General features: G+C 37.8%; 1 protein-coding gene across 1 annotated transcript; it reads right to left on the bottom strand.

Annotated features, from left to right (window-relative positions):
• Positions 1-765: 765 nt before the first annotated feature.
• Positions 766-2,168, bottom strand: LOC104901502 (uncharacterized). Its single transcript, XM_057391537.1, has 2 exons — positions 1,610-2,168; positions 766-1,406 (listed from the first exon to the last, which is right to left on the bottom strand). Exons 1-2 carry the CDS (start codon positions 2,166-2,168, stop codon positions 766-768), a joined length of 1,200 nt encoding a protein of 399 aa, XP_057247520.1.
• Between the last annotated feature and the right edge of the window lie 8,235 nt (positions 2,169-10,403).

Genomic DNA, 10,403 nt, shown 5'->3' with positions numbered 1-10,403 from the left:
CTAGCCTCCAAACCTGAGGCTTGAGAGAATTTGTTAAATACAGCCATAATCTTGGTGACTGAGCTAACATCAGCTCTTGAGAAAAGCAATAAATCATCAGCAAACATTAGATGTGTAAGAGAGAGTCTTTCACATTTAGGATGAAAATTAAAATCAGGGTTGTCTTTCAGTTCACCAAGGCATTTGCTGAGATACTCCATACAAATTGCAAAAAGGAAAGGAGAGAGTAGGTCCCCCTGCCTAAGCCCCTTCTTGGCTTGAAAAGGAGGAGAAGGGATACCATTAAGAAGTATAGAGTAAAAGACTCCTTTCACACAGCCCATAATCCATCTCACAAAATCACTAGGGAAGCTGAGCTCCATCAACACCTGCTCTAGAAAATGCCACTCCACTGAGTCATAAGCTTTTTTTATGTCCACTTTGATAACACATCTAGGTGAAACATGCCTTCTAGTATAGCCTTTAATCAACTCAATAGCTAACATGATATTATCATTTATAGCCCTTCATGGAATAAAGCCAGCTTGGGAGGTATTCACTACCTCACTTATAACTGAGTGCAACCTGATTGTAAGAATTTTAGCTATGATCTTATAAAGCACTGAGCAGCAAGCAATAGGTCTGAAGTCTTTTGCTTGCATAACATCAACTATCTTAGGCACCAGGGTAATAGCTGTGATGTTAATGGGGTGATGAATAAAGGAAGAGTGAAAGAATTCTTCAATACCCAAATAAACATCATTCTTAATAATCTCCCAACTCTTCTTAAAAAATAAATAAAGCATTAAATCTATCAAGTCCAGGTGCTTTATTATCATCAATGGTGAAGAGAGCTTGATCAATTTCAGCATGAGTCACTGACTGACTAAGCATAGTTCTAGCATCATAGCTCAACTGCCTACCAGTTCTAATTGTGTACAGATCAATACTAGGCAGGGACTCAGCTCTAGTGCCCATGAGCTTGGTATAGAAACCAACAATTTCAGCCTGAATCATATCCCTTGTATTCACCAATTCTCCAGTTGCAGTCTGTAACATAGTGATGTTATTCCTAGCTTTTCTTACTTTAATAGCATTAAAGAAGAATCTTGTATTAGCATCAGCCATAGTAAGCCATCTAATTCTAGCTTTTTGTCTCAATATACTATCTTCAATAGCTGACCAATGTCTCAGCTTATTCACCAGATCCTCCTCCTCCTCCTGATGAAGCTCCACATCACCACTGCTAGCCATTCTTGTTTGCACATTTTCAAGCTGAGTTCTAAACTCCTCTACTTTTAGATGAGCCTGTGAGTAATGTGTGCTATGAAGTCTTTTCAAGGCCTCTTTTACAGCCTTTAATTTCTTCCAAACACTCTTAAGTTTACGAGTGTCTCCTGTAGACTCCCAAGCCTCTCTCACAGTGCCTATGAAATTGATATCTCAAAAAAATTGTTGAATCGAAAAGGTCTAACCCCCTCCTGCAAAGCATAGAATGAAACCAATAGGGGAGTGTGGTCTGAAATTCCCTCAGCAAGGTACTCCACCTTGAAATCAGGGAACTTATGCAATAAAATATCATTTATAAGAGCTCTATCAATCCTGCTGGAAATTCTAGCTTCCCCTGCACCTTTATTATTCCATGAGTAGTAAGCTCCTGAACAAGGGGCTTCTAGAACACCTACCTCCATAAGAAAATCTGAAAAATCCACTGTTTCAGCTTCACTTACAAGGGTCCCATTAATTCTATCAGAAGCCCGAGAAACTGCATTAAAATCACCTATTATAAGATAGGGAAAATCAACATTATCCACCATCTCCCTCAAATCCACCCATAACTGTCTTCTATCTGCAATTGTATGTAAGCCATACACTACAATAAGAGAGAAAACATGATTCTGCTCCAAACTTGCAACCTGCACCATTACACATTGTTCAGTCTTCCTAACTACATTAACTGATACCACACCTGGCTTCCAGCCAATCCAAATCCTACCTCTAGGAGAGAAACCATATTTATCCTCCCAGCTCCAAATATTACCAAGCTTCTTCTGGACATTTGAAGCTTTATGGTCCCTCACTCTAGTCTCAAAAAGAGCACAAAAATCCACACCATGCTGCTGCAGAAACACCCTAGTTTCTTTTATTTTAATAGGGTCATTTAGACCTCTGACATTCCAAGCTACCATCTTCATCATGACAAATAGGGATTAGGTCCCCTAGCACCTCCAGGCCTGCCTGACTCTTGAGAAAATGAACACACTATAGCTGACTGAAAAGAGACTTGTTTACCTTTGGATTTCCTAGTAACCACTTTCCAAGGCTCCTCTTCCTCTCCCCCCTGGATAGGTTCAGGTGTGTTTACTGGAGTTGTCTCTGTAATACTTAGCTCTACTTCCTTAATAGGTTCACCAGCAAGACTGGGATATACTACTAAGGGAGGAGCACCAATATTAGTAGTGACTTCAACACTATGAGCAGGAACTGTACTCTTAGGAACCCATTTTTGCACTTGTTTCACAGGCTTCTTAGCCAAACTGTGAGCACAGTTGTGATCAATAAGCTGACATTTGTTGCAATATGCAGGTAGCCAATCATAGAGAACTTTTTGGGAGAACACCCTACCACTAGGGTCCTCTATAGTCAGCTCTTTAGGAATCTCCTTAGTAACATCCATCTCTACTAGAATCCGAGCAGAAGACACTCTAAAGATCTTAGTGGTACATTCATCTGCATAAATAGGCACCCCCAATAAACTCCCTATCCTGCTTAGTGAATCATCACCCCAACAGTTGAGAGGTAAGTTAGGCAGCCTAACCCATATTGGAATCACCTTCAACACCTCTTTGTGAAAATCAAAACTCGAAGTCCATTGTTTAACAATCAAAGGTTTGCCATAAAACAAGTGTGGACCAGCATAAATGATAGAATCTCTATCCTCCTGACAACCAAACTTGGCAATGAAATACCATGCTTCATGTTTATACAATGTTGGCTCAAGACTCAAACTCCATTGAGATTTCAGATAAGCAGTCATAGCATTAATAGTGGGATTTTGGCCAACAACATACATGATTAAAGCATTAGCCCATTGTTCACTTAACATGTCAATCGCTTTTTTATCTAACTTAGTAGTGGGTTTACCATCAACAACAACAGAAGCAATAAAACTTAACCCCATACCTTTCTCTCCCATACGATTTTGCCCAGTGAAACCTTTCCATTTATGACTTGCATCTACCAAAAGCTGGGGAGGAGGTGATTTATTAACCGGAGCTTCAATCGGGTTCCTTAAATCCCCCATACTCACTGTAGTTACTGTTCCATTCACTTGTGACTTCTCACTTGAAGAAGCTTCACCAATAGGGCTGGAATTGTTACTAGGTGACGTCTCCGGTGCCGGAGAGCCATTCCCTGGCGTCGCAGTCTTCTTTTTCCGGCCCATAAAGCTTAGGGCGCACGATAGACAAAGCACCTTATCCTACGCCACCAGAGCTTTTTCTCTTCTATATTGTCCAGTACAATTAATAATTAGGAATAAGTAATTGGGCTTTCTAAACTATTAGTGTTCCTATAATTACAAATAGTGTTTATGCAAGTAACAAACAATGTTTAGAAATATAAATAGTGTTTACAAATAGCGTCAGTCTAACAAAAAATTATTAGTCTAACAAAAAGGTTGACCTCGAAAAATGTGATGTTAACAAATAGTGTTTATGCAACTAAAAATAGTGTTCATATATTGTAAGTAGTGTTTATACAACTAACAAAATGTGTTCATGAAAGATAAGTAGTGTTCATGAAACCAACTGGTGTTTTTACATATTAAAAGGTATATAAAAATCTGCAAACAATTTTTTTTTCTTTTTTATATTGTCTTTTATTATAGTTTTTTGTCAGAGACAACCTTTTAAATACAAGTTTTTGCGAAAGAAAACCTTTTAAATTTTTTTGGAGAACTTCAAACCTTAATGAATTTTTTTTGCTGAAAACAACCTTGACCACATTTCCGGTGTTGACTCACCGGATTCCGGTGTTGGCTCACCGGATTTCGGTGTTGGCTTCACTTAACGAATCACGTACCCTTAGATGATTTCATTAAACCCAAAATTTCTCCCATTTCCCTCCTTTTTCCCCCTTTAATCATCATATAACCTTTCTTATCTTTTCCTCAATCTTCATTTTTCCATAATGACATCTCATCTCAGTAATTGGAGTCATTTTCCCTGCAACAATATACAACACTCATAATCATTTACACAATGGTAAAACAACCCTAATTTGCGAAAAGGAAAATTCCATATAAAAGGATACTTGGAACTTACCTTCAATTGAACGCTCACAAACCAATCTTGTTGTGCAAGAATTATTTCCCCTTTATGACGAACACATAGACAGAAGATGAAGAATTGAGACTCTTGAAGCTTTGGGATAAATGAAGATTGAGGAAAATAGAAGAAAAGTGGGATGATGATTGAAGAGTGGGAAAAGGAGGGAAATGGGAGAAATTTGGGGTTTAATGAAATCATGTGAGGGCACATGATTCATTAAGTGAAGTCAACACCGGATATGTGGTTAAGGTTGTTTTCAACAAAAAAAATATTCATTAAGGTTTGAAGTTGCCCAAAATTTTTTAAAAAGTTATCTTTCGCAAAAACTTGTATTTAAAAGGTTGTCTCTGACAAAAAAATCTTTTTTTATTCCTTACAAACATATAGCAATTATATGTTCATCATAGCTCGCCAATAGTCCTCAAACACGTCTTTACATTGCAAAATTGTCTCTTTACCTTCTCTTGGACATCTTTTCTGGATGTTTGTATATGTGTAGACACATAATTGTGTCTCCCTATTTAAGGATCTGATGATGAAACATATTGTGGTCTTAATTGATCCAACTGAGGGGTAGAGCACTTCGAAAAGTCATTCAAAACCATTTCGAAAAGTGTTAAATTTCTATTTTAAAGCTCAATTAATTATTCATGATAATTAATTGTAGTTTAAGCTCAATACTTTGAAAAGCCCAATTAATTGTTTAATAATAATTAACTGTTTTATTTATAATAAATAAATATTTTCATAAGATATTTTTTATAGTTAAAACTAGATTTTATTCCGTAAAATCAAGTTTCCGAGATTAAAGGATAAAAGAAAATCTTCGAAAGCGCGTTTTCATAAAAAAAAAAACAGCCAAAACGTGTCAAAATCAACCCCTGTGCTGAGCGCACCAACGTATGCTGAGCGCACCTCAAAATTTAACTAAGCCTCAGCCGTTTTTTGTTTTCCTCCCTCAAATTTTTCTCTTTCCTCTATTCTTCTCCCTCGTCACTCTTCTCCTCTTTTTCCTTGAGTCTCATCGCCTTCGACTGTGTGTGGTGCACTATGTGTGTGGCGTATGCAAGGGTCGAGTGTGGTGTGAAGTCGCGCGAGTGTCAGGCTATGCATTGTGTGTGTGTAGTCGAGGCAAGCAGATTGTGCAAGCATTTGTGCAAGGTTGGACGGCGGGTGCTGTGTTCGAGCATCAAGTGAAGTATGCTAGCGTCGAGGAAGTCGTGTGAGTGGTTGACGAGTGTGTTGTGTGTGTGATTCCTTGAGTGCGCGCACGAGTCGAGCGCATCTAGGCGAGGCTTCAAGTAGTGTGCCAGTCGAGCGTTGTGTGTGGCTCGAGTGTGTTGTGAAAAAAGATGTGTACGAGGCTTGGCGGGGCTTCGTGTGTGTGTGGCTCGAAGGCTCGCATTTTGTGCGGGGCGATTGTGCGGGTTGATCAGTGTGCGGGTGTGCAAAGTGGGCGAGTGGAGTGTGGTGTTGAGCGAGGTCAAGGACTCGAGTGTGTGGTGTTGTGCATGTTGTGAGGCGCGACGAGTCGAGGCTTGTGTGGGCTGGTGCTGGTGCCAGAGTTTCTTGTGTTGACGGTGGTCGTTGCCGGTGAGTCGGTCCGGTAGATATAAAAAAAAAATCTTCTTTTCTACTTTAAATTACATTGTAAAATCTGATATTTATAATTCTTATGTAATTTGATTAAGTTGTAATTTGATTAAGGTTTGTAATTATGAGTAACTTATAAAGAAAGTAAAGGAAATTTGATTTATAATTAGTACTTGTAGTTCTTATCATATTTTATTATTCAAATCTGATTTTTATAAGACGTGCACATAATGGTTTTAGTGGTCTTGTAAATAAAGGATAGTGAAGGTTAAGGAAATCAGATTTGCATATTATTATTAGTTCTCAAAGATAATTTCAATAAAGTTTATGAAAAATGAAGTTTAAACAACAAGATTGGTTATGTTCATATTTCGAAACACTAAGTTTTACATAGTTAATTAAGCTGATTTTTATTTTAATAATATGAAGGACTTAGCACTGAAATATTTTATTATTCGATTAGGTCCCAATTTGATAAGCGGAGCGTTTAAATGTCAGCGAAGATTCTTCGTTACAAGGTATGTACACGTACTACTTCAGTTGAATACGTTAGTATCATGTTAGGTTATGAATTCTATTCATTGGAACCTAGAATCATGACAGGGAAAAATTGTATGATTAAGATTGATGAGATTGTTTGGTAGCATGAAATCGATTGGAAATCTGCAAGTATTTCCTGATTGTATGACGTGCGAATTAGATTGCATTATTATTGGAATGTGTGATTCTACCGTATCACAAGCATGAAACTGTATTGGATTGGAATCCTTTGACTTATTGTGTAGCAAGGATGTACAAGAATTAGAGAATTGAGCAGTGTATCTAAGAAAGAAAATTAAATGATTACATGTTTAATGTTTTGTGAATGGTTAATACTGACAAAGGATTTTGACAATGAACTTGTAGTTGGACTCCCTATAAGTAATGAACAACGGGGGAGTATGGGACTTGTTCTACACTCCTACGTAAGCCTATTATGACGACAATAGCGTCCTTATGAATTTTGATAACTCAAGTAGGCGGAAGTTTTGTACGATCTTGGGGGTATGCATACTAAGGTGATGGATGTAGGACGAAACGAAAGCGTATTTGCATTTTATCTAATATACTAAGTTGTCTATTAAGGGTTAAGTAGCCCGTATGATTCTAGTAAGATGACGGTCCCTGTTCACTGCTAGCTAACTTATAAAAGTAATAAATGTAATACTATCGTAGTATCATATATAGGAATGATTCTTATTGTTTCGATTATGCTTAGTATATTATCTCAATGATTTAGTACGTACTCAACATAGCTGATTGTTTGTTATTTGTGTTTGTTTGTTGACCTGTGATGAACCATTGATGCTTCAATAGGGAGCAGACTAGGTATGCTGGTGTTGCTGCATGAGAATCGGCATACGGGGGATATTCTCTAGTTTATAAACTATTTAAATGGTTTGGTTGAACTTATAGAACTATTATAATTTACTTAGTTTGTGGTTAGAATAAAAAGGGGTCAATGACGCTTCCGGAGTTGTAGTTAACCTTTTATTTTCGCTGCAATTTAGTTTTCATAATAATGTTTTAAGTTAATATTTTCATTTCAATAAGCATTGCATTTCGCCGCGGCGGTAACACTCCCAAAGTCGATGCGACGTAGTTTAGACATGTATAGATTTTGGGGGTGTTAGAAAGTTGGTATCAGATCCAGAAGTTCCTATTTTCAAAGATGTTCTAAAAGAATTTTAAAATGTGTAGTATGGGATAGGAGCATATATCTTACTTTTACGTGCATTAAATCATATGAATTACTTTATTTGTAATCTCTTTTCTTGCCTTGCATTTGTATGTGTTGTTTGATTTATTGAATTTGTAAAAGGTTCTTGAAATCTTCGAGGTATGAATAGATTAGGAGGATGTACAAGGATAGCTACATGTAGGGGTGTTAATGAGCCGAACTGAGACCGGACATACCTAGACTCCGCTCCGCTTCGCTCGAGAATGAATGAGGTAGAGCTAGGCTCGAGCTCGAAGCTCGTCAAGCCTCAAAAATTTAGGCTCGGCTTGAGCTCGAAATTAACAAAACCAAGCTCGGCTCAAAGCTCGGCTCGTGAAATCAAAATTTTAAAAATTGAAAAAAATTTAGCTTAACATTAACCAAGACTTTTTTATAGCCCAATGTTTTGTCAAACTTTTTATAAGTATGGATGTTAGGCTAATTTTTATTAAATATGGCAAGTCCAACAACCGCACCACCCTCGCACCCGAACCCGCATTAAATTTTCATTCCCATCCCCCCCCCCCCACCACCCATTGCTGGGGGAAATTTTAGACTCACCCTCGCCTCACCCCCGCACCCGCGTCATACCCACTTCATCCCCGCAAAAAATCCACCAAAAAATCTTTCATAATCCCATTATAGTTGTCTACTTCACAAAATCACAATATAATATAGTAAAAGAAAAGTTAAAATACATTAACAAAGACAAATGTTTTATTACATTTCAAAATTGTCTTCAAATACGTTAGTAATATATGTATATAAATAGAATTTTAATAATAAATATGCGGGGCGGGGGTGGGGCAGGCGGGGGTGGGGCGGGCGGAGATGGGGAGGGTATAACATAAAATCCACACCCGCTCCACCACCCATTGCGGGTACAATTATAATCTCCATCCCCGCCACATCCCCGGCAAACCTAGACCATCCTCGCCCCAATTGGGCGGGAATGGGGTGGGTCTCCTACTTGACCCTCCCCATTGCCATCCCTACAAGAGGTCCCTTATTACTCTTACTTCCTCTCCAATGTGGGACTTGGAACCCACTTAGGCTCTATAGAGCACCAAGAAGAGATGGGTGTGCTTTTGATATTTGTATCATGCGCCTTTTATATTTGGAGATGGGAAATTTTGCTTTTGCCTCACCAATGTGGGACTTATAAACCTTAACTTAATAAGCTTAACATTAAAAAAGACTTTAGAGATAGCCAAATATTTTGTCAAACTCTTTATAAGTATGGATGTTAGACTCATTTTCATTAAATATGACAAGCCCAACAACCATACATTCTACTCCTATTTATACATGCCCATATAATACAAGAGGTCCCTTGTTTCTCTTACTTTTTCCCCAATGTGGGACATTCAAAATCCCAACAAAGGAACCCACTTAGGCTCTACAACGAGCACCAAGAAGAGATTGGTGCATTCGTTTTCCACATCATGCACCTTTTATATTTGGAGATGTGAAGTTTTGCTTTTGCCTCACCGATGTGGGACTTACAAACCTTAACTAAATAATTCACAAACACTATGCGTTGTTCCTCATATTCCCAATATGGGTAGAAGAAAAGTGATTGAATTATATATAGTAAAAGAATTAATTTATGCTAATCCAAGTTTCCAGGCCTTGCATATTTAATGATTGTCCAACATTACAAAATAAGACAAATCAAACAAGAATTATAATGAACTTAAAGGGTAATAATATTATATAAACAAGGTTGGTGTTTACTTTTTCTATCGATGTGGGACAATACTTTTTTACATAAAGCCTATCTAAAATGTTTTACGAACATGTTTCGAACTTTCAAGCCGAACTCTACTAAGGCTCAGACTCGGCTCGCTAAGGTCACAAGTCGATCTCGAACTCGAGTCGAACCCTCTCGAGCCGAGCTTTGACCGAGCCGAGTTCGAACAGTTTGCGAGCCACCCTGATTCATTAACACCCCTAGCTACATGTATAGTGGTTAGGAGAACTAAGTTAACTCCGAGTTGGTATAAAAGATATTTCAAAAAGGTGTTGAATTAAAACCTTATTTTAAATATTTTAGGATAAAATCATTTAATTGTTGAAATTATTTTGAACGTGCTTGAGTTCTAAAGTTTAAAATGATCCTTTTATCTCTTATATATGTATATATATAATATATGCTTTAAAACCTTTAAATCACCAAAAACTTAGGCTATTTCCTTTCTCTAATTTCGCTTCGAGAAACCTATCATGTGGGGGAAAGCTCGGGAATTAAGGTTGTAGATGGGAATTTTGAGAACCTAGGAGTTAAGCCTGAGCCACAAACGCAACCTAGAGCTGTAAAAGAGCAAGATACCAAATGTTTGAGGATGAATTCATACCCGAGGACTACAACATAGCGTCAAACCTTAGAATTATTACCTACGTCTCTGATGACGAATGAAACAATAGGACATTTATCGCAATGATCGAGGAAAATCATGTTGCACCTATAGTGGATGTAGGAAATAAGGAAGAGGGAGATCCTAATGAAGATGAGCTTGCTGAAGGGATCTGATTGAGGAAGAGCCTCTAGAGGAAGAAGAGCCCATAAAAGAAGAGGAGCCTATGGAAGAAGAGGAAGAACCCCTGGAGGGAGATGAACATATAGAGGATGATGAGCCTGTTGAGGACGAAGCTGACATGGAAGAAGGAATAGAAAATCCTGAATTAGATAATGACGAAGCTCACCGTTATAGTCCCTAGTTTCCTCTGAAAATATAATT

The sequence above is a fragment of the Beta vulgaris genome, chromosome 8 (genome assembly GCF_026745355.1).
Source record: "Beta vulgaris subsp. vulgaris cultivar EL10 chromosome 8, EL10.2, whole genome shotgun sequence".
Taxonomy (NCBI): Eukaryota; Viridiplantae; Streptophyta; class Magnoliopsida; order Caryophyllales; family Amaranthaceae; genus Beta; species Beta vulgaris.
Note: the sequence above shows the minus strand (reverse complement) of the source record. Positions and strands in the feature narration are given on the sequence as shown.